This window comes from Acinonyx jubatus, chromosome B2, assembly GCF_027475565.1.
Source record: "Acinonyx jubatus isolate Ajub_Pintada_27869175 chromosome B2, VMU_Ajub_asm_v1.0, whole genome shotgun sequence".
Classification (NCBI taxonomy): domain Eukaryota; kingdom Metazoa; phylum Chordata; class Mammalia; order Carnivora; family Felidae; genus Acinonyx; species Acinonyx jubatus.
Window position 1 is genome coordinate 105,812,601 of NC_069385.1, and position 25,327 is coordinate 105,837,927.

Below are 25,327 nucleotides of genomic sequence, written 5' to 3' on the forward strand. Positions count from 1 at the left end.
CATGACCTGAGCTGAAGTCAGGTGCTCAACTGACTGAGTCACCCAGGCGCCCCCATTTTGGGTGCCAGAGCCACCCGAGCCATCAGCAGCCTCCTGATCAGTCAGCAGCCATCAGCATGGAGTCAGGACTTTCCACCAGCAAAAAGATTATGACTCACTTGAAAGCTCAGATGATGGTTAGCATTTGTATAGCAATCAAGTATTTTTAAATTAAGGTATGTACGTTGCTTTGTTTAGACATGCTATTGCACATTTAATAGACTACACTCTAGTGTAAACATAACTTGTATACACACTGGGAAACCAAAAAAGTTATTTGACTTGCTTCATTGTGGTGTTTGTGGCGATCTGGAGCCGAACCCACATCTCTCTCAGGTATAGCTGTAAATGGAGGTAAAAAGCTGGCTTAAAACTTCACGCACTTATACGTCGGGCGTCATGGGAAATCGTTTGTTTCCCAATGAATATAAAAATTTATGCCACTCATAGTTAAGTATATTTTGGCTTAATTATGGTCTGGCTCCTATGAATTCTTCATAATTAAGCTTGTTTAAGCCTGTGTGAACAGGATAACCAGGACTTCATAAGCAAACCAGGTTAACTGTAACTATTCCATCACCTACTTATTGTGCTCAGTTAATAAGCAACGGTGTATTTTGATTTGGCACTTCGGGCTATCCTAATGTGGTAGGGTGCAAAATCGCTCTTTTTGAGAAATTTAATTTCTCAATCCTATAGCCAATTCCGGTTTTTAAAATTTTTAAGAGTTAAACTCTTTAGCAGGACACTGAAGCCTCTCCACCATCTGGCCCAAATGCATCTTCTCTGACCTTTTCTGCGAGTACCCCACAACTGTATCTCCTACAGGAATGAACCAAACTTGTCTATTCTCATCCCAGGAACAGGTAACACGCTTTCTCCCTCAGCTCTGTTCAATGCAAAACCCTCTCCTTTCTACTTATTGAAATTACACCCAGCTTTTAATGTCCTTAGTTCTCACCATTACCCCATCAGGCTTCAGGGTCTGGTAATGTCTCAGAGGCAGGGATCTTTTCCCCGCTCACGGAGCAAACCTCTCTACTCATTTTAGAAATGGATGGTCCTTCCAATTGTGGTGATGGCCCATTCGGTAGCATCTTTGTGGGTGGTACATGCAGATGCTGACAGGAGAAAGACCCGAGTTAAAGGTTACAAATACAATAATGATGTAGTGCGCGCACTGAGTATCTTTCAGGGAAAAGAATACTATTTCTAATCTTAAAAACACTTCGAGAAAGGTTTCATTAACCCCATCTGACAGATGAGGAAGATGAAGCCTCAGACAGATTGTATCACCTGCCCAGGTCGCATATCTAATCAGTAGCATATAGCTGAGGTCCTAAAGCTGGGACCTGTCTCACCACCTACACAAAACCATGTTTTCAAAGCATGGGCTTTGAAGTTCGATCGGTCTGCGTTTGATCAGGTTTCTGAGACTCTCCAGCTCTTTGACCTAGAGAAGTTATTTAACTTCTCCCAAAACCTGCAATTTCCTGGGGCGCCTGGGTGGCTCAGTCCCTTAAGTGTCTGACTTCAGCTCAGGCCGTGATCTCGTGGTTTGTGAGTCTGAGCCCCGTGTGGAGCTCTGTGCGGACAGTTCGGAGCCTGGAGCTGCTTCGGATTCTGTGTCCCCCTCTCGGTGCCCCTCCCCCGCTTGCATTCTGCCTCTCTCTCAAAAATAAATACTCAATTTTCTCACCGATAAAACATGGATAATATTAATTCGCCCCTCAGAGTTCAGAATTGAAGGAGGAAATGCATTTAAAGTACCAGCGGAGTGACTGACACATAAGAGCTAATACTGACTTTACTATTTCCCCCATTTTTAGAACTGTGATTCCATTACTACAGATAATCCAGAACCACAGATATTCCACAATCGTATTTCCTATTTGTTTTAGGCTCTCATCACCATTTATTTCTGATTATTTTTAGTTTTTTTTTTTAAGTTTATTTATTTTGAGAGAGTGAGAGAACGAGTAGGGGAGGGGCAGAGAGAGGGCCTGACACGGGGCTCAAACTCACAAACCATGAAATCATGACCTGAGCAGAAAACAAGAGTTGGACACGTAACCAACCGAGCCACCCAGGGGCCCCATTTCAGGTTTTTTACATGAACGATGCTAATGTGAGTTTACAGGGAATTTTTCTTTTCTTCTCTTTTTTTTAATTTAAATTCAAGTTAGTTAGCATATAGTGTAGTATTAGTTTCGGGAGTAGAATTTAGTGATTCATCACTTATGTATAATACCTATTGCCAGTCCCAACAAGTGCACTCCTTAATGCCTATCATCCATAAATCCCCCACCCACCCTTCCAGCAACCCCAGTTTGTTCTCAGTATTTAAGAGCCTCTTGGGGCACCTGGGTGGCTTGGTCAGTTAAGCATCCAACTCTTGATTTTGACTCAGGTCATGATCTCACAGTTTGTGAGTTTGAACCCGCCTCAGGCTCTGTGCTGACAGCGTGGAGCCTGTTTGGGATTCTCTCTCTCTCCCTCTCTCTCTGCCCCTCCCCTGCTCTTTCTCGGTCTCTCTCCCTTCCTCCCTCACTCCCTTTCAAAAAATAAATACGCTTTTAAAAAAAGAGTCTCTTATTGTTGCCTCCCGCTCTGTTTTTATCTTATTAATTTTTTCCTCCCATATGTTCATGTTCATCTGTTTTGTTTCTTAAATTCCACATATGAGTGAAATATATTTATCTGTCTCTGACTTACTTCACTTAGCACTAGACACTCTAGTTCCATCCACGTTGTTGCAAATGGCAAGATTTCATTCTTTTTGAGTGCCGCGTAATATTCCATTGTATATACACATCTTCTTTATCCATTTATCAGTCAATGGACATTTGGGCTCTTTCCATAATTTGGCTATCGTTGATAGCACTGCTATAAACATTGGGGTACATGTGCCCCTTTGAATCAGCATTTTTGTGTCCTTTAGATAAAATCCTTATAGCGCAACTGCTAGGTCATAGAGTAGTTATATTTTAAATTTTTGTGAGGAACCTCCATACTGTTTTCCAGAATGCATGCACCAGTGTTCATTCTCAGTACAAAAGGGCTCCCCTTTCTCTTCATCCCTCCCAACATCTATTGTTTCCTGAGTTGTTAATTTTTGCCATTCTGACAAGTGTCCTCACACCTGTATCTCATTGTGGTTTTGGTCTCTGTTTCCCTGATGATGAGTGACGTTGAGCATCTTTTCATGTGTCTGTTATCCATCCGGATGTCTTCATTGGAAAAGTGCCTGTTCATGTCTTCTGCCCATTTATTCACTGGATTATTTGGGTTTTGACTGTTGAGTTTGATAAGTTCTTTACAGATTTTGGATACTAACCCTTTATCTGATGTCATTTGCAAATATCTTCTCCCATTCCATCAGTTGCTTTTAGTTTTGCTGATTGTTTCCTTCACTGTGCAGAAGCTTTTTTTCTTGATAAGGTCCCAAAAATTCCCCTTGCCTCTGGAGACATACCTAGTAAGAAGTTGCTGTGGCCAAGGTCAAAGAGGTTGCGTGTTTTCTCCTGTAGGATTTTGATGGTTTCTTGTCTTACATTTAGGTCTTTCATCCATTTTGAGTTTATTTGTGTATAGCAACTGGTCCACGTTCATTCTTCTGCATGTTGCTGTCCAGTTTTCCCAACACCATTTGCTGAAGAGACTGTCTTTTTTCCATGGGATACTCTTTCATTGTCAAAGATTAGTTGGCCATATATTTGTGGGTCCGTTTCTGGGTTTTGTGTTCTGTTCCAACGATCTCTATGTCTGATTTTGTGCCAGTACCATACTGTCTTGATGATTATAGCTTTGTAATACAGCTTTAAGTCTGGGACTATGATGCCTCCAGCTCTGGTTTTCATTTTCAACATTACTTTGGCTATTTGGGGTCTTTTCTGGTACCATACAAATTTTAGAATTGTTTGTACTAGTTCTGTGAAGAATGGTAGTATTGTTGGGATAAGGATTGCACTGCATGTGTGCATTGCTTTGGTTAGCATTGCTATTTTAACAATATTTGGTCTTCCTATCCATGAGTATGGAATGTTTTTCCATTTCTTTGTGTCTTCTTCAGCTTCTTGCATAAGCATTCTATAGTTTCAGCGTACAGATCTTTTACTTCTTTGGTTAGATTTATTCCTAGGTATCTTATGGGCTTTGGTGTAATCATAAATGGGATAGATTCCTTGATTTCTCTTTCTGCTGCCTCATTATTGGTGTATATAAATGCAACATTTCTGTATGTTGATTTTATATCCTGAAACTTTGCTGAATTCATGGGCCAGTTCCAGCAGTTTTTTGGTGGATTCTTTCAGGTTTTCCACAGAGTATCATGTTGTCTGTGAAGAGTGAAAGTTTGACTTTTTCCTTGTCAATTTGGATGCCTTTTATTTCATTTTGTTGTCTGATTGCTGAGGCTAGGACTTCCAGTACTATGTTGAACAACAGTGGTGAGAGTGGACATCCCTGTCATGTTCCTGACCTTAGGGGGAAAGCTCTCATTTTTTCCCATCGAGGATGATAGATATTAGCTGTGGGTCTTTCGTATATGGTCTTTATGATGTTGAGGTATGTTCCTTGTATCCCTACTTTCTTGAGGGTTTTTATAAAGAAAGGATATTGTATTTTGTCAAACGCTTTTTCAGCATCTATTGAGAGGATCGTATGGTTCTTATCTTTTCTTCTATTAATGTGATGTATCACATTGATTGATTTGTGGATATTGAACTACCCCTGCAGCGTGGGAATAAATCCCAGTTGATTGTGATGAATAATTTTTTTAATGTATTACGGGATTCATTTTCCTAGTACCTTGTTGAGAATTTTTGCATCCATGTTCATCAAGGAAATTGGTCTGTAATTCTTTTTTAGTGGGGTCTCTGTCTGGTTTTGGAATCAAGGTAATACTGGGCTAATAGAATGAGTTTGGAAGTTTTCCTTCCATTTCTATTTTTTGGAACAGTTTCAAAAGAATAGGTATTAACTCTTCCTTAAATGTTTGGTAGAATTCCCCTGGGAAGTCGTCCAGCCCTGGACTCTTTGTTTGTTGGGAAATTTTTGATTACGGACTCAACATATTTTTACTGATTGTGGGTTTATTCAAATCTTCTCTTTCTTCCTGTTTCAGTTTTGGTAGTTTATATGTTTCTAGGAATTTATCCTTTTCTTCCGGATTGCCCAATTTGTTGGCATATAAGTGCTCATAATATTCTCTCATTATTGTTTGTATTTCTGCAGTGTTGGTTGTGATCTGTCCTCTTTCATTCGTGATTTTATTTATTTAGGTCCTTTTTCTTTTTGATAAGTCTGGCTAGGGGCTTGTCAATTTTGTTAATTCTTTCAAAGAAACAGCCCCTAGTTTCGTTGATCTGTTCTACTGTTTTTTGATTTTTCTATCACTGATTTCTGCTCTAATCTTTATTATTTCCCTTCTTCTGCTGGTTTTGGATTTTATTTGCAGTTCTTTTTCCAGCTCCTTTAGGTGTAAGGTTAGATTATATGTTTGAGACATTTCTTCCTTCTTTAGGAAGGCCTGGATTGCTATATACTTCCCTCTTATGACTGCCTTTGCCGTGCCCCATATTTCCTTTTTAACTTAAAAAAATTTTTTTAAACATTTATTTATTTTTTGAGAGATAGAGCATGAGCAGGGGAGGGGCAGAGAGAGAGAGGGAGTCACAGAATCCAGAGCAGGCTCCAGGCTCTGATCTGTCAGCACAGAGCCTGATGCGGGGCTTGAACTCATGAGCCGTGAGATTATGGCCTGAGCTGGAGTCAGACACTTAACTGACTGAGCTGCCCAGGCACCCCTCCTTTTTATTTTTTTAAAGTCTATTTATTTATTTTGAGAGGGAGGGAGGGAGGGAGGGAGGGAGGGAAAGAGAACAAGTCGGAGAGGGACAGAGAGAGGGAAAGAGAGAATCCCAAGCAGGTTCTGCACAATCAGCATAGAGCCCAATATGGGGCTTGATCTCAGGAACTGTGAGATCATGACCTGAGCCAAGACTAAGAATCGGAATCTTAACTGACTGAGCCACCCCAGCGCCCCTCCTTTTTAATAAAATGAGACTACCACACCTTTAAGGAGAAACTTTATTCAAATATTGTGTCATATTAGAATACTTCCAAAATCAAACAGAATATTGATCAAATGTTAACTAGACCAACAAGACAAAGCTCAGAAACAAAACAAAAATCTGAAGGAGTTATTGCTAACAAAGCCATCCCTATAAGTAGTATCATATAATATACTTGCCATAAACCTAGCATTTTCTATTTTAATTTAAACACTATATTCAAAAGAAACAGAAATAGGGGTGGGTTGTTTGTTTTTGTTTTTTTTTTTTCAATTTGAGTAATGTGTTAGCATATTGTTTAGCAAAATAAATCCACTTAACTGATTAGAAACATAACATATTTAAAGGGAGAAGAAAGATCCCAGATCCATATGTACGGCAAAACCACTATAAATACATTTCGTAGTGGCCCTGAGATCTATTTTGTTTTCAGTGCATATCAGAGTTTTCAAAAATGACAACTTCTTGTGATCATATGCTCTCGACTTGCTCAAATACTCTGTCAGTCTGGGCAAGATGCCACATGTTTAAGAGCAGTTTCGGACAGATTGGCCACGTCTATGGATCCACAGTTAAATCTATATCACCTCCAGACCCCTTTTCTGGAAAAAAAGAGAGAGAGAAGAGACAGAAACCTCAAGTTGAGAAAGAAAAACAAGAAAATTATCTACACGAGTGCTACCACAACAAATTTAATGTCCTTTCAAAATGGTGAGAATTATTCTATGGCAAATTATTCCTACAGAAATGTTTTTTGTCTTTTAGCATTTTGGTTCTCACACTCTACCTATTATCAAAGTTTCTCTAAAATATATAACTGGCATATTTTATATTTTTCTAGAATGATGTTAGTAAAGCTGATAACTGAACAGTCCTTTATTCTCTTTCACTAATATGTATTTTTCAAATAATGGGAAAGCCACCAAGAGCAGATTTCACTCTCAATGTACCTTACTTCTAAGGACCATGTGCTACTTATGAACAAGATCATGCGATAACCAGTAACTTCCAACAAATTGAATCTTATCACGAGATAAACTAAAAACCCAGAAAGAAATTCTGAGACCTTAATATATGAAGGTCACTTGAATGTATGAGCTAGTCAACGCTGAGAAAATTCTTTAAAATCCTTTAAAATATAAATTTATCATATTCACAACTTAACTTTCAAGATTAATTCAACCCACAAACAAATTTTCTATGATATTTCAAGAAATCCTCTTCTTCGTTCTTTATTCCCAGATGCACATTTAACATTTTTAGCTAAAAATTTTCTACTACTAACATCCAAGGAAATTGATAAACCATTTTTGTTTGAGGATTCAGAATAATGGTACCTTTAAGGCTTGGCAATCTGTTGATAAAAGCTATTTTCTTTTAAAGACACAAATCACCTTCAATTGTAGTCTAATCCAATGACATGAAGTAGAGGTCTTTCCCCACTGTTTGGAATACAGCCTAACAAAAGGAACCTTTGGATTACCACCAATTCTTTGTTACAGACACAAAATGATTAAAATCAGAAAGGGACCATAGATAAACCAGAAAAAAATGGTAACAGTGAAAAACTAAGCCTCTTGAAAGTGTGGCAATCTGATTTTGTAGTGAAGAATCACCCAAGAACATTTTCTATCCTTCCAATACTCATTTCTCTGGAACATCTCTACTGGAGCGTCTACTGGAGTAAAGTAGCCTTTTCCAATTTTCAGCTCCCAATCTCCCACAACTTTGGTGTCTGATGCCTTTCTCAAAGGGCTCCTATGCAAACACATTATCCACGGTGAGCCACAGATCCTTTACTAAAGACTTACTGAAGAGGGATATTTCTCCTATATTCCTTTCAACAAATAACAGCATTGTGTGTATGCATGAAGTCTATACAGAAATTGATTCATGAGACATATTCTTACAATAAAATGAAATCTCTCAGATACAAAAAAAAAAATCCTTAAAAAATGCAATCAGATCACAGTGACTTGACCAAAAAAGTCATGCATAATTTAATACCTCACAATATCCACTTGTAAAGGAAAACCAGCTTATTTGTAGACACATATCTAAGAGTTCTTTCAAATTTGAGGAAAGGATCATTTAATAAATAAAATTAAGAACCAAAATTTAAAAAGTAAAGCCTTATCCATAAGTAGCTTCTATATTTGCTAACTGATGTAAAAGCCAGTTGTGTCTATACTATTTTATGAACACTCTGAGTTGCCTTACATAGTTCGCTATTTGGCAGGCATAGGGTAGTTTATCCAAATAGAATCCCATATGTGTACATCTATGTGGATTCTTGAAAAGTAATGAATGGAAAAGATCAGAATGTAAAAGAAAAACTTTAGTAAATACTTATGCAACCTAAGTGAAGCAAGCTGTTATTTTTGACAAGTAAACAAAAACATGAAATTAATATAAGAAGGTGAAGAAAGATGTTCAGTGGTTTTTCACAGTGGAAAAATTTCAAATGACCTAAATGTGCACTGCTACAAGAAACGGTTTAACAAATGACTGACCATTTGTGTCATATAAGATTATGCAACTATGGCCTTCTGGCTGTGGCCAAGATGGAGTGAGTTGACTATAGCCTGCCTCTCTTATACTTGCTACAACTAAAAATTCTGGAAAGTATACAAAAAGTAACCTTGGGCTCTGAAAAGTAAATAGGAACAGGCAGATTGAGGACTGAAGTAAAAACCTGAATAATGACTCATAACAGGGGTGGATTCACAGATGTTTCTTTCCTTCCTCCTTCCTTCCTTCCTTCCTTCCTTCCTTCCTTCCTTCCTTCCTTCCTTCCTTCCTTCCTTCCTTCCTTCTTCCTTCCTTCCTTCTTCCTCCTCCCTCCCCTCCCTCCTTCTTCTCTCCTCTCCTCTTCATTCCTCTCCTCTCCTCTCCTCTCCTCTCCTCTCCTCTCCTCTCCTCTCCTCTTCATTCCTCTCCTCTTCATTCCTCTCCTCTCCTCTCCTTGCCTTTCCTTATTTTTTTCCTTCTTTGTCTCTTAGTTTTGACTTGAGCCTGGACCAAATCAGAGCTGCCCAGCCTGTGTGGATGGCAAAACTCTGAGGGAGATCCCTATTTCTAGCCAGCAGATTGGGAAAAGAGGCCCCCTGAATGCTAGAAAGTGACGAATGAATGGGAAATCTCTTCACTATTTTTCTTTTTTACCTTCTGACCCTGTCATGAGAGCAGCCCCAACTGAAAGTCTGAGAGAAGACTCTGACCAGTGGAACGGGAAAAGGGCTGTTTGTTATCTGGAAATGGGGGGGTGGGGATTGATTTTTCTTGTTTCTCTCTCTGCTTCACTCCAAAGGCAGGCTCAGTCAAACAGAACAGCATGACAGCAAAGAAGGAAACCTTGAGAGAAACATGCTGTCTAGAGGAGCAAGAAAAAGAGCCCCTAGGAGCTGGATTAAAGAAGATCCTTGAGGGACACCTGGGTGGCTCAATCAGTTAAGCGCTCAACTTCGGCTCAGGTCATGATCTCACAGTTCTTGAGTTCGAGCCCTGCGTCGGGCTCTGTGTTGACAGCTCAGAGCCTGGAGCCTGCTTCAGATTCTGTGTCTCCCTCTCTCTCTGCCCCTCTCCCACTCACACTGTGTCTCTCAAAAATGAATAAACAGTAAAAATAATAATAATAATAATAATAATAATAATAATAAAGAAGATCCTTGAGGCCAGCAAGTGTGGAGGAAATCTCAGAGAGAAAAGGAATTGAAAAATATGAATCCCTAATACTATAAATGAACTGATATAAATCCCAAGGTCAACCCTCAACTATGCATATGCAGAAGAGAACCAACTAAGCATAGCAATCTTTAACACCCGATCTACTATATAAACTGCTACCTAAGTCCCTGGGAGGCTTATGCTCTGGGTGGATGCAAACACCAAAGCAAAGTCTCTGAAAACTAAACTGACATTGGAACCCACAAGCAAAGAAGGAGAGACAGAACTTGTGGTATGAACCCAACTGGGTTGACCACCTGCTAAAATAAAGACTTCAATATTTTCTAGAAGATTTTAATAGGATTCAAAGTCTTGCAACATAATGTTCAAAACATTTGGGACATAATCCAAAATTACTCAACATACAAAGAACTAGGAAAAGCTAATCATATTTCAAGATGATCAGTAGATGGCAAGCCCTGAGGTGACCAGATATTGGAACTATCAGATACATATTTTAAAGTAAAAACGTCAACAAATGTCAAACAGAATAAACTCAAATGCCCAGATATTATAATGGCATGGGAAATTGAACACAAAATATAAAATATAGAACACAGAACACAAAATATAAAACTATATGCAGAATGAAATCAATTATGCACAAAATATGTCGATGACATACGTACATTCCATATAAACAGAAAAATTATGAAATAAAATGAAACCGATCAAGCTCTTTGTCTTAGATAGATGTGTTATAGGTGATAGATACTTTGTTTCAAATTTGCCATTTTTCCAGATTTTCTACATCAGGTGTATTTTATAAAGATCTCAGACACCAAACAATTTTCATTTTTAAAATCCCCTCTCCCCCGAATCAAGGCATAAAACATTAATAACCCGTTTGCCCAAAGGGATACTTGGCATAAAGTCCAGAATCACTGATTTTGTTATTGTTGCTTTTCATTGTCATTAATTCCAGTATTAGGATTCTTTTTTCTTGATTATTCCCAAACACAAGGGCTTTGGAAATAGTTTAAATTACCTTTCAAAATGAGACACAATGCTCTCATTAATTAGTATTTATATCCATACCTCAGATGGACTCTTATCTAATTTGGGTATGCCATTCCAGACATTCTCAGGGTTCACTATCTCCTCCATACCATTTGAAAGGTTCAAAACCTACAAGAGAAAAAAGGTATTTAATAAAACTTGGTAGTTTCCAAAAACTGTAACTGATTTATGGACCCTAGCAATCCTTCTTCAACCGAAATACCTCAAAAGGCAATGAAAATAATTTTATTAAACTTCAACTTTACGCTTTTAACTCTATGGAACTTCTGTTCAAAAAACATATTGAGTATGCCTAGATATCAAAGGTAGCTAAAAATGAGATCTTAAGAAGCTCAACATTTTGTGGAGAAACAGATCTCTAAGCAGATCATTACATCGTAGTAAGTACAGACCTCTGTAGCAGGAGAAATGGGAATATAATATAGGTATAAAGTTTTTGGTGTGTGGGGAGGGTGAAGAGATGGAGAGATTTAGAAATAATGCTAGTGAATGCTCCCTGGAAGAGGCAATGCAAAACGAAAATGAAGACGCAATGAAAATCTTCCAAAAATAAGTGAAAATCGGGGCACTCAGGTGGATCAGTTGGCGAGAGTCTGGTTCTTGATTTCAGCTCAGGCCATGATTCCAGGGTCATGGGATTAAGCCCTGCATTGCGCTCCTCGCTGAGCACAGAGCCTGTTTAAGATTCATTCCCTCTCTCCCTCTGTCCCTCTCTCCTGCTCACACTCTCTCCTCTCTCAAAAAAATAAAAAGATTGCAACTACGTGGATGGAACTGGAGGGTATGATGCTAAGTGAAATTAGTCAGTCAGAGAAAGACAAAAATCATATGACTTCACTCATATGAGGACTTTAAGAGACAAAACAGATGAACATAAGGGAAGGGAGACAAAAATAATGTAAAAACAGGGAGGGGGACAAAACAGAAGAGACTCATAAATACGGAGAACCAGCTGAGGGTTACGGGAGGGGTGTGGGAGGGGGGATGGGCTAAATGGCTCAGGGGCACTAAGGAATCTACTCCTGAAATCATTGTTGCACTAGATGCTAACTAATTTGGATGTAAAATTAAAAAAAAAAAAAACAATAGTGGAAATTAGGTGTCTTTGTACTATCTTCATGATTTTTCTGTAATCTAAAACTCTTCCAAAAATAAGGCCTATCTAAAAATAAAATAATAACAAAATAAAAATAAAAGTGAAAATGAGCCAGTATGGGAGGGGGATAGAATACAAGTGACTGGATCTGCATTATTAAATATATTGAAGAAGCCCTGTGGAATGATATATATAAGAGAGAGCGAGCAATTTGGTGCCCATCCAATATAAGTTACAAAACATAAAGGAGTAAACCTAAGACTGGAGAAGAATACGGACACTCGGCCCTAGAAGACCTCAGGTCCCCTAGAGGACTATGCCATGTGAGTGAGCATGGCTTGGCTTTTCTATCCTAGACCAGTGGCTCTCAAATTTTAATGGTAAGAGAATGCTCATTCCTGGTCCTACCCCCAGAAATTCTGCAGTAGCCAGCCAGGGCAAGGTACAGGAATCGACAGCTTAAGAAACCCACCAGGTGATTCTGACACAGGTGGTTTTTTGGGACCACAGGAGAAACACAATCAACTGGACGTCCCCAAGGAGTTTTACACACAGGAATTCTGTCGTCAGATTTGCATCTGACAAGTGTCACACCGGTAGTGTAGAGAGTCAGCTGAAGGAACACTAGAAGAACTAAACCAAAATAGGTTAACAGAGTAATCCACTTGTAAAATAAGGGACTTCACACCAAGGCAGTGACAGTAGGTGTAAAAAGTTTCAACTAAGTGATAAGAAGTGGAAAGTGTGACTGATAGGATTTGGTGACTGATAGGATTTCAGAGGCAAGGGAGATACAAGAGTCGGGGATGATTTCTTGCCAGGATGCTTACATCTGATCTTCGAGATGAGTTCTGCACTCGCACCAAACTTTAAGGGGAATGATCAGGTAAACGTCTGTTCAAGTGCATTTTCTAGTCTGGTAAAGTTGGCTAAAATTTCCTCAACAGTCTCCAAAGTATCTTTTGAGATAAAGTGCTTCCATTTCACTTACCCTTGTGCCTTCTTCACCTATTTCCAGAATCTCACATTTAGACCATGTGTTTCTTAGACTTGACCACACAACACACTTGGATCCAACGGCAAATCCTTCCAGAGTGTAGGTCTTCTCTGCTTGAGCTGCCAAATTGAATAAAGACTCAGCGTGTACCTCTTAATCCCTTGATGTTAAATACACAAGCAAAGCATTTTCTTATCTGCATTGACTATTCCTATATAATCAATGTCATGGATGGTCTCAGTCTGTATCTTTTCCTGGATTTCATTTTAAATTCTTCCAGGGCCCTTTCCCAATAAAATTCCTTATTGCTTTCTTCAAAAAATACCAGCATGATGTGATGCGTCTTTTAAGAATATGAATCTGGGGGCGCCTGGGTGGCTCAGTTGGTTGGGCGTCCAACTTCGGCTCAGGTCATGATCTCAGCGCTTGTGAGTTCGAGCCCCGTGTCGGGCTCTGTGCCGACAGCTCAGAGCCTGGAGCCTGCTCTGGATTCTGTGTCCCTCTCTTTCTCTGCCCCTCCCTCGCTTATGCGCTCTCTCTCTCTCTTTCTCAAAAATAAGTAAAACATTAAAAAAAAAAAAAAAAAAGAATATGAATCTGATTCCTGACTTCGAAACTTACTGTTGGAAGCTGGTTATTGTTGCCACATGCGATGTGGTCTATGGTTACAACAGCTGTTTCTGAAGCAGCATATTACAAATTGGTAGACATTCTTATCACAGAGCTATTACTTATTATTAATAAAATGTGGCAAGGGGGACTAAAAACCTAGGGTAATATTTAAATGAATTGTAGTACAGCCACCGAATGGAATCCTAGAGAGTTAAAATATTTTGAAAGCATATTTAAGGGATTAAAATGCAGGATTTGACACTATGATAATATGATTTCTTTTTTTTTTTTAACGTTTATTTATTTTTGAGACAGAGAGAGACAGAGCATGAACAGAGGAGGGGCAGAGAGAGAGGGAGACACAGAATCCAAAACAGGCTCCAGGCTCTGAGCTGTCAGCACAGAGCCCGACGCGGGGCTCGAACTCACGGACTGTGAGATCATGACCTGAGCCGAAGTCGGATGCTTAACCGACCAAGCCACCCAGGCGCCCCGATAATATGATTTCTATTTAGTTCTTTCCACTGTATGTAAATAGACACAGGGTGAAAGACAACAGGAAAGAAGTGCACTGCAGCTTTAATAGTGGCAGGCTTATGGTGATATGGGAGATTTTCATTCTCCCTAGACTACTGTTTTCTCTATTTTGTACGATGGCTCAAATTTAATAATCTAAAAATTGACATACGGGGCACCTGGCTCGGTCGGTTCAGCGTCCAACCCTTGATTTCGGCTCAGCTCATGATCCCAGGGTCTTGGGATCGAGCTCTGTGCTGAGCATGGAGACCATCTAAGGTTCTCTCTCTCTCCCCCCCACTCTGCCCACCCTCCCCCCACCCCCCGGGACACATTCTCTCTCTCAGATAAAAAAAATAATAATAATAATGATAATAAGTAAAAATTGACATATAAGAAGTCTAACATTGATTATTTCCCAAACCCTAAAAGTTAGGCATTTCATGTAACTTTGTTTTGTTTGTTTGTTTGCTTGTTTAATTTAGAGTGTGAGAATCTTAAACACACTCCATGCTCAGCGTGGAGCCAGACGTGGGGCTCAGTGCCACGACTCCAGGATCACGACCTGAGCCCAAATCAAGAGTTGGATGCTCAGCCAACTGAGCCACCCAGGGGCCCCCATTTCATGTAACTTTTAAATCTTATTAAGTAGAAAGAAAACAGCCATACATGTAGTTTACTTAAAAAGTTCATAATAAATTTTCTCCAATATTTACTCATGGCTGGTCTCTTGCTTGGTTACTATAAGCTCCCCAAATCTAGTGTTTGTTTAGGGGTTTCTAAATAAATGACAAGGTGTATGCATGAACAAAATGGTTAAATTTGAAAACTCTGCAAAAATGATCCCTATCGTCAATTCACGCCTACAGTAGTGCTTAGCAAAGGAACAACATGTTTTTTTAAGACTTAACAAAAAACAGAACTTTTGATTTTAAAGATTATTTGCTTACATTTGAAACATAATTACTTTTTGGAAACACTGATTCTAAGCATTTTATTCTTAAACACAAAATTAATAATTTAGCAGCATTTCATCCAGCCTACAAGGTATGGTTCTACATTGATTTCGCAACTTCATCTCCCCACACTTGAAATGCTCATCATGAAATCCAAATCTGATTCTCTTTTCAGGTTTTAATCTTTTCCCCCAAAAATGAATTAAGAAAAAAACAAGGCAAAAAGTAAATAAGAATTATTGTCTTTAAGACAAGTAGGTATTTTTTGAAAAACACTAAGTTAAGTAAAAGTATAAGGAATTACATACCTGAGACAGGATCTTGTAAAGCATTATTGCGCTTCCTTCCGTCTCTGGATTCTTCTTCGGAGAACAAAGTCAGTGGTGAAATGGCATCTCTGCTTTTGTACTCTGTAAATACTTCTTTATATATGTTCATTTCAACTTGCCTGTTGGGATCGCAATTCATTCCGTGTAGGTGCAAGGGTAACCTAGGCTGGTTGTCAAAACATTCCATACAACTTGACTTCCTTGCCTCCTCAGCGCACGTGGGGTCTTGGGCTCTCTGACCGACTCGTAGAGACAAAGGGTTTATTTTGTCGTCTAAACACAGCTGGGCTGTGGGTAATTCTAGTTCCGGCTGTTTCTCAGATTCACAGTTGAGGGGAAGCTGCGCTGTACATGGATGCAGGGTGGCTTCTGTGTCACAGCCCTGGGGGAGGGGCACAAGTGGAGGCACCCGGCCTGGCTCTTTTTCTTCATCCCCGACTAGAGAATGCTGTAACTCAATGGACTCCAGCTCCAGGAACTCTTTTGATTCATCATCAGGAGAAAGTGGCACCTCAAGTGAGTTCAGTTCTAATATCTCCTTTGTTTCACTAGCCTGCAGTGGAAGTAACGTGTTAAATCCCGTCATGAGGTATTTATCATCAAACTTTGCTTCGTCAACCAGATGGCACTCTGTTTTACCTTCCAGTACCTCGATGCCTATTTTATCTTTGCGTGGGTTTTCGAAAGCTTCAAAAATGTTGTCAGTGTCAGGGTCATAGAACTTAGTTGGTTTGGCTTCAGTGATGTTTAAATCTTTTTCAATTCTTTCAGAGAGCTCATCTGTCTGGGACTCGACATATAGGGCTTTCTCTTGTCCAGCTTTACTACTTGTTTTCTTAAATCCAACCTCAGGACCGAGGGACCCAAGAGCTCCCTTTATCTCCGGGTCATGTTTTTCATAGGGCAGATCACTGTTACTAACGCCAATCTTAGAGTATTTCTTCATCTTCTGATTAATACTTTCGCCTTTGCTTTTCAAGTCAACAATTGCTAAAGGGATATTACAAACATCCCTTTTGATTTCTAATATTGTTATCTCCAACACATCTTCTGTTACTATTTCATAAAAATAGTCATTTCCCTCTTGACGGCACGCACCTTCTGAAATATTAAATCCTGAGAGGCAACATGGAAAGGCTTGCATGGGAACCACCAAGAGTTCAGAAGGAATATTCCAGAGTGCTTTGGGGTCCACGCAGTCTTCGATGTTTCCAAAGTCCACAAGCCTGACAGATACCAGATAATCATCACAAATATTGGTGATAAGTGCCCTGTAATAATGCCCATCTTCTCTATATCTCACTATGCAAGGATCTCCAATATGAGGGCATGGGACACAACTTCTCCAAGCCGTTACTTGTTCTCCAGCGGTTTGTACTTCTACTTCTAAAAACTGAAGTTTCTCGGTATCAGCAAACTGACACCAAAAATATTCAGGTCCATCTATCACAGTGGCATATGCTCTTATCGTCTTCATCTTTGGGTTGTACCAGTTAAGAAACAGTGAAGTGCCAATGTCTGTTTTGTGGACAGACTTTGAACAGGCACCTTTAATGATTTGGTCAGAAAGTCCTACTTGAGATTTGTCACTGAAAGCATATCTGCTAATCATGTCTTCTGCTATGATCCCATGTTCATCAGCAAGAATAACTTCCCATCTGTCTTGAAATTGAACAAATTCACATCTTATTTGAACCTCATCTGTCCTTTGGGAAAAGTAACGCGTCACTGCCTTACAGTTTAAAATCTCGGGAACCCAAAGTCCTCTCAAGGAGCAGTGAATGCACAGGGCTGGTACCAGTGCGTTAAGAAGGTCCAGCTTACCTATCTTGTTAGTATGGACCACAGAAACATTGCCATAATCTATAAACTGTACACACAGAAGGTCATTGGGTTGTTGTTCCCTGACCACAGCCCGATACCACAAACTGTCTTCCGGAAAAATGGCGCATGTTACATCTCCTCTCTGCAAAGGTGGACCTGAATAAAATTCTGGCCTGGTCCTAACATCATTTAATCTCTCTGAAAGACTAGTGATTTCAGCTTCATCTTCTGTTAGTTGAACATAAAAGTCTGAAAGGTCATTTATGTGGGAAACATACACCACTGTTTTAAAGCCAGGCATTATAATCTTCTGAGGGAGCTCAGAAAATTTTAGAGGCAAATCTTTGTTACACGAATCTCCTATGTTTCTCTGTGAAAGGGTAGCTTCTAGTCTTGTGGCTTTCAAAGGCGACTCAGCAGAACTTTCTCCTTTCTTCTCGGCTGTGAAGGGACACATTTGATTATCTTTATTTCCCACGGAGTCCTGATACTGAGTGACTAAGCTTGTCTTTGTCACACTTCGTAAAAGCTTGGTTTCCCTACATGCTGGGCTGGTCTTAGATTTGTGTGGTTCTCCCAAGATCTCCATGCTACATAATGCAGAGTTCTCTACTGATTTACTTGAATACTCCATAGGTGACAACTTGAGATTTTCCTTCTTTACTTCAAGAGTTTCTGTCGTGGTGGTGAGATCTTTGCTTTCTTCTTTTTTTCTTGTCCCACCCTTGTAGCCAAGTAACCCTAACTTCTCATTGATATTAGCGTTGATTTGGATACTGTCGTCATAGAGTTCTATAATCAGTCTCCCATCTGGATCTTTTGCTACCACCAAAGCCTTCAATGACTTATCTAAAACAGTCTCCTGGAACCATGTTGTAATTTCATCTGGTATGTGATCGGGTATGTCAGACAATGAACACTTAACAGCTTGCATGGGCAGAAGTAAGACATCATACGCATCCCTAGGTAGCGGAAGCAGATCATCTCTGGTTACCACATAAATGTTTCCAAAATCAACAAAAAAGACTTTCTTTGGTTCTTTTCCTATTGTCATCCCCCTATACCAGTTTCCATCAGTGTACTTGGCAAGGCACAAGTTTCCAGGGGTCAAGGGGGATGTTTTTAAATTCGGCAAAACTTTACTCAATTGTGTAATATTACAGGACAACTGTTCTAAAATATTTGCGTTTCTTCCCAGTTGGCAATAAAATGTCCAAGGGTCATCGACATGCGTTATATACACCAATTCTTCACTTCCGATTTTCATCTCGTGTGTCGAATAGTAGTAAGAATGTAGCTGAACGGAGGACTCCAGGGGCTTCTGAAGTTTCACTGGCCTTGCGAGTCTCTTTTCTACCAAAAAGTGGCAGGCACTCTGAAACGGTGTTAGCAAATCCACTATGTTAAACAGCTCTTCGTCATGCGCTGAAGCCAAAGCAAATACTGTGCATTTCAATTCGAGATTGTCTTCCCATGCGTTGTCTACAAATTCCCTAAAAGCTCGGATTGCCTTTTCATTCCAAGCAAAAGGATTTTGACCCGTTGGTTGAATTAAATTATAAAGACTGCACCGAAAAGCCTGAGCCTTAACCTTGAGAAACTCTTCACTAATTGAGCAAATATTCTTCACAGCTACCATATCTTCGTCTCCATAATCTACAAACATTACTCTGACGCGCTGTGAAGATTGTGCCCCGCGGATCACAGCTCTGGACCATTTTCCATTTACCGTGCGTTTTGCCAGACAAGCGGGGGTGGTCCCCTGGTAAGGAGCAGCTGTGTTCTCGCAGTAGTCCTGGATATCACACATCAAAGTTTTAAAGTCTTGAATGTTCCTGGTCAGCTGGCACCAGAAGTAGCCGGGGTTTTCAACAGAAGACACTTTGACTCCTACTGTACTTCCGACTCTCACCTCTCCTTCACAAGAAGAGTCTGGCGTAATTTCCAGGAAGTTCTGCACTAGAGGAGAATAAACAGATACTCTTTTTTCTTTCTCCTGCACCACTAGTCCAGCCGGGGTCTCTGCAGCGACTGGCGGATCAGTCAAAATTTCTGCAACAGAGCTAGTTGTGTTGTCTCTCTGGGCCTTCTGTTCTATGTCTCCCCTCTTGGCAGGAGAGATTTTGTTATTCTCGGCAGGAAAATGGTTTGAAACACGCCCTGGAGAATGGGCACTTACGGGAATGTTCTCCTGTGTTTCAAATTCCTGGTACTTTGCATATCCGGCTTGAGCCATTACCTTACTAATGTTTTCTTCCCCTGTTCTTGATTCATCGAGAATCTCAATAACATATTGCTTATCCTGCTTATCAAGGACATGGATAACCAATTCTTTGTGGAGCACAGTCTTTTTGAAAAAGGAAACTGCCTCCTGGCTCCAGCTTTCCCCCAAAGGCCAAATATCGGCCAGCGTGCACCTCAGAGCCAACACTGGCAGTCGTCTAAACTGAGGAAGCAGCATCCTCACGTCGTACCAATCCACATTTTCCAAACTGCCCCGGTCAACTAGGAATACGGCCACACTCTTGTCATCTAATCTGGTGACCATGGCCCGATAATAGCCGTTCTCTTTCCATTTGACACAGCAAAGGTCATTGGGTTTGGGTTTCAACACCACCCCCTCCAGCTTACTGGCTGAGGAGTAGAAACTGCACATCCTCCTCATCAGCTTGCTGAAGGTGCCGTTGTGCTTCCTCAACCTAATCCAAAACTCGGACGGATTTTTAACAAACTCTACCTGGGCATCATAGAAGGCGTTTACCTTCAACCTGGTAGATCTTAAGGCCGGCAGTGGAATCTCTTCATCCGCTTCTTCAGCAGGAGACTGAGACTGAAAAGCTGTGGCTTGTGCCTTCTCCTCTTCCTCCTCTTCTTCCCCTTCCTCCTCCTCCTCCTCCTCCTCCCTTCCCTGGCTCTGCAGGAATTGGTCGGCCAGGCAACAGGACTGTAGCCCGAATACACAGTTCAGGTTGGTCCCATCTTCTCCATACAGAGTGACATAATACACGTGCTCAAAGGAACAGTAAAATTCAATCTTTGCATTCACCGCCTGGCCCAGTATCAGTGTCTTCAGGTCACCCACCTGTGACCGAGACCAGCCTCTCCCACCGTCCCAGAGCCCATACAAGGCACAGGGGTAGGTCACCACGGGCATTCGAAAATACTCGGGCAGCAAGTAGCGGAGACTGCTGCAGCTCACTAACTCCTTCCTTCCATAGTCTACGTGAAGCACCTGGGCACAGCGCTGGGGCCGAAACGTCTCCAACAAGAGCGCTCTGTACCAATGTCCGTCCAACCCACAGGAGGCACACGGAGAGCCAGGCTTGTCTGGGCTCTCCTCCCTCTCCTCCCGGGTGGCACTGGTAGAGTTCTCATCCCCCGTCCCCGTGGAACCCCAGTATATCTGGGCCATGCTCTCGGACAGGCGGTGGATCTCCTGCGAGAGGCTCCGGAGCTGGCAGTGAATGCGGTGGGGGTGGCACACCTGGGTCACCACCACCGGCTCCGTCACGCCCAGCTGCAGCTGCGGGTAGAAATAGTCCAGGCCAGGGTGCTCCTGCTTCGGAGGGACTCGCGGGAGGACCCGGGCCCCGGAGCCTAGGCCGGCAGCGGCCGCCGTCAGGTAGCGCTTGAGCAGCGAGCGGAAGAGACTGTCGGGCACCTGCCGCGCCAGGCTGAGCTCCTGCATCTGCTGCGACAGCCCGGGCGCCTCCAGAAGGACCAGGCGATGGAGCAGCAGCACGTCCAGCACGCGCCCGTGCACCTGCCCGCCCTGCAGGCTGCTGAGGAAGTCCACGGCGCCGGGCGGCCAGGGCTGGGGCTCGCCCCCGCCCGCGCCGCCGCCGCCCGCCGGCACCAGGCCGGCCAGCACGCAGCCCAGCACCTCGGAGGGCAGGTGGAAGAACTCGCTGCGCCCCGGCGCCAGGGAGCCCGCGTCCGCCGTGACGGTGCGGCCCTCGTCGAGCAGGAAGACGCGGCTCTCCTGCGCCTGCTGGCTGACCACGCGGCAGCGGTGCCATACGAGCCCCACCTGCACCAGGCACAGCTCGCCCGGAGAGGCCGTGGCGCTGCCCGGCGCCCACGGGAGGCGCGTGGCCGCCGCTTCCTGAATCTCCCGGTTCAGGCGCAAGTACTCCTCCCGCCGCTCGCCCACCAGCCCCCAGAGCTGCACGGGGATCACCTCAGGGCGCACGTCCACGAACGACACCCGCAGAACCAGCGAGGTCCCCGGGGTGGGCAGACCGGGCGTCGAGGACATCGCCGCGGCGCGGTTCCGCGCTGGCGCACCCAGCCGCCAGCGCCCCCGCGCCCGTGCCGCGGGAGGGACGGCCCCACGGCCCCAGGCTCCGGGCACAGAGGGACCGGGAAGGACGCCCGGCGAGGCGCCCCGAAGGCAAGGTCTCTGACGCCGGGTCTCCGGGACTCGCGCCGACTGGTAAGACCGGCGGCGGGACCAACCGCCGCGTTCGCGCCGCGCATGCATTTGCAGCGCGCGGCGCCCCACTTCTGCGCGCGGGAGGCCGGCCGGGCCTGCGGGCGGCGTGGCGCGGCGCGGGGCGAGGCCTGCGGCTTGGCCGAAGGGGCTGGGAGGGCTGTTCCCGGGGCCACGGGGTGTCGGGGTCGCGACCCAACCTACTTCTCGAAAGAGCGCCTTCCGCCGCGGAGGGCGCAGTGGGCGGGCCTGGCGGAGGGCGGGGTGGGGGTGGGGAGGGACACCGAAGTGGGGCAGGCTCTTGGCCGTCCACCTAGTGCTGCTGGAGCCCCGTGTGCCCGTGCTAGGCTCCGGAGGAACGGGAGGAGACCTGGGGGCGCCGAGACCTGGGGGCGCCGAGGCCCGGGCGTTAGGGCCGAACTGAACGCTCAGAGGGCCCGGGGCTCCAGGGCGGAGGCCGACAGGGATGCCCCCGCGCCCCGCGGGAGGGGTGCTTGCTTGCGGCCCATTCCCCATTCGGTGTTGTGACCTTGAGCAAGTTGCTTACCCTCTTCTTGAACCTGTTTAGTCGCTTGAATTGATGAAGTTTGGGTTACAATAAAGTAGGAATGTATTTGGAGACTGTTACATCTTCCCCACAGCTACTGGGCTTGACTTGCTCTGCTTTTTTGGTCTAATTCCGGCTTCTCGGTTTTGCAGGCATTTATTCTTTTACTCACAGGGCTAGCGCAGAACCGGACTTAACAAAAGGAGGTCTGGAGGAACGGAAGAAACACGCCTTGGTATCTTGCTGTATCTACTACGGCAGGGGACCTCTTGGCTGTCCTCTTGTTCTGTTCCCTCATTGAAATCTTAGCAAGATAAGCCTTAGAAGACTGCAGGGGGAGGGAGTGGAAGGGGAAAGTGCAGGGTGGTGTGGGGGGGGGGGTCCCAGACATATGCCTAGAATAGATTTTTGTTCATTCGCAAAGCCAGTCACGTTCGTGGGAGTTTCTCGTGTCACTCCTTCACATTTTGAAATATCATCAAGGGTCGCCTGGGTGGCTCAGTCGGTTAAGGGTGGGTCTTCACCCAAGTCATGATCTCACGGTTTGTGGGTTCTGCCGTCCCTCCCAGCTGTGTGCTCACAGCTCAGAGCCTGCACCTGCTTCAGACTCTGTGCTTCTCTCTCTCTCTCTCTCTCTCTGCCCCTCCCCTGCTCTCTCTCTCTATTTCAAAAAATAAACATAAAAAAAATTAAAACAAGAAAAAAGAAAAAGAAATACCATCAAATACAATGTAAACAAAATCAAGACAGTTCTTAATACAATCCTGGGCTATTAAATCTCAGCGTTTTCAATCTATCCAGGTTAGAAGTAACCTCCTTCTGCCGAAACCTCCCATGCTTACTTCTTTCAAGTTTTTTTTTTTTTTTTTTAATATTTGTTTTTTTAAAGTAAGCTCTAGGTGGGGCTTCAACTCATAACCCTGGGATCAAGAGGCACATGCTCTAGGGACTGAGGGGACCCCCAGTCTGAGGGGACTAAGGACTGAGTGTCCCCCCAGCCTTCTCCCCCCATACGTTTTTTTTTTAATTTTTTTTTTAATGTCTATTTTTATTTTTGAGAGAGAGAGAGAGATTCAGAGAAAGAAGGAGATACAGAATCTGAAGCAGGCTCCAGTCTCTGAGCTGTCAGCACAGAGTCCGACATGGGGCTTGAACCCAGGAACCATGAGATCATGACCTGAGCTGAAGTCGGACACTTAACCGACTGAGCCACCAAGGTGCCCCTCCCCCCATACGTTTTAATGGCACTTTCACATTGTGTTGCCGTTGGCTTTGAGCACTTTGGCATCCCACCAACTTAAACACTCCTTGTGGCAATAACTGTTAGTTGCATTCCTGGGACCTAACATGGGGCTGACACAGTAAGTACTTGCTGGATGAATAAATACAAGAATCATTTGGTTTCCTTAAGAAGTTAGATTTTTATCTGATAAACTCATCCTTGACAATTCAGTTTCAGTTTCCAATTTTTCTGTAATGTTTTATATTCATGATGGAAGAAAAACATTTGATTTAAAAACATCTAGCAAGATCTAGGGGTACCTGGGTGGTTCAGTCGGTTAAGCTTCCGACTTCGGCTCAGGTCATGATCTCCCGGTTTGTGGTTCCAGCCCCGTGTCGGGCTCTGTGCTGACAGCTCAGAGCCTGGAGCCTGCTTCAGATTCTGTGTCTCTGTCTCCCTGCCCCTGCCCCTGCATGTGCTCTGTCTCTCTCTCCTTCTCAAAAATAAACGTTAAAAAAATATAGCAAGATGTAGCTCAAATGTCTCTTCTTCATGACTCTACTATTCACCCAGGCAGAACTGGCTAGCCCCCCGCCCCCTCTGTTACATTTAGTTTTTGTGACATATGATGTCACACCATGCAATTGTTTACTATTTCTCCTTTTTACTCGAGTATGAACTTCTTAAAGGCAAGAACTCCTCTCATTTTTAATATTCTCAGTGCCTAGCACAGTACTGGACTTTCAGTCAGCACGCAATAAATGTTGAACAAGAGAATAAGCAGATTATCTGGCACTGTGTCCTTTATGGTGGAAGGAAGGAGTTCATTATAAAATGGTCTTATTATCATCTGGAATTGTTTGATCATCCCACGGAATAATGGAGGTTTCAATTCTCTGTTGCAGCTCAAGCAGTATAACCAAACCCTTACAGAGACCACAGGGCTGTAGATAGTGGAAATGACTTCTGTCTTCTGTTGAACTTGTCTCCTAACCTCCTTCCATGGCTCAGTGCCTTGACTCCTGAATGTCAGGGCATATCATGTGGCTATAATGGGCTGAGAACCTGTTCCTCCCATCCTCCCAGATGTTCCCAATGTCCCCCCTCTTCTGTGTCTGGGGGAGGTAGCTTTATTTGCCCTGCATTGCTCTGCTGCTGGACAGGGAGCTTAAAAAATCAGACCACTGTGCCGTGAGGATTAAGCTCCTGTTACCACCATCCATCTCCAGAACGTTTTCCTCATCCCAAACTCTGTAGCCATTAAACAGAGACTTCTCATTCTCTCCCATTCCAGCCCATTAGTAACCACGATTCTCCTTTCTATGAATTTGGTTACCCCGGGTTATCTCACATAAGTAGGATCATACGGTCTGTGTCCGTTTCTGCCTGGCTTACTTCACTCGGCACCATGTTTTCAAGATTCATCCGTGTTGCAGCATGTCTCAGAATTCCCCTGATTTTTAAGGTGGAGTAATATTACATTGTGTGTGCGCACACACACACACACACACACCATTTTGTTTATCCCTTCATACATCGTCTGTCAGCAGACACTTGGGTTTCCACCTTTTGGCTTTGTGAAAAATGCTGCTATGGACATTGGTGTGCAAGTAGCTGTTCAAGTCCCTGATTTCAATTCTTTGGGGTAGGGACCTAGACCCGGATTGCTGGGTCATACAATAATGCTATGTTCAGTTTTTTTTTTGAGGAACCTCTACACTGTTTTGCATAGTTTTACATTCTCATCAGCCACGTTTCCCCACGTTCTCACCAGCACTTGTTATTTTCTGTTGTTGTTTTTAACAGCCATCCTCATGGGTATGAAGTGGTACTCATGAATTTTGCACCTATGTTCATAAAAGACGTTGGTCTGTAGTGGTCTTTTTTTATAAATAGATTTAAGCATTTGGGACAATAATAATAATAATTAAAAAAAA

At 43.0% G+C, this 25,327-nt stretch overlaps 1 protein-coding gene across 1 annotated transcript; it reads right to left on the reverse strand.

Annotated features, from left to right (window-relative positions):
* Positions 1-6,111: 6,111 nt before the first annotated feature.
* TDRD6 (tudor domain containing 6) lies at positions 6,112-21,488 on the reverse strand. The gene is made up of 4 exons (XM_027057613.2): positions 15,345-21,488; positions 12,947-13,071; positions 10,878-10,967; positions 6,112-6,715 (listed from the first exon to the last, which is right to left on the reverse strand). Exons 1-4 carry the CDS (start codon positions 21,445-21,447, stop codon positions 6,692-6,694), a joined length of 6,342 nt encoding a protein of 2,113 aa, XP_026913414.2. The 5' UTR covers positions 21,448-21,488; the 3' UTR covers positions 6,112-6,691.
* Between the last annotated feature and the right edge of the window lie 3,839 nt (positions 21,489-25,327).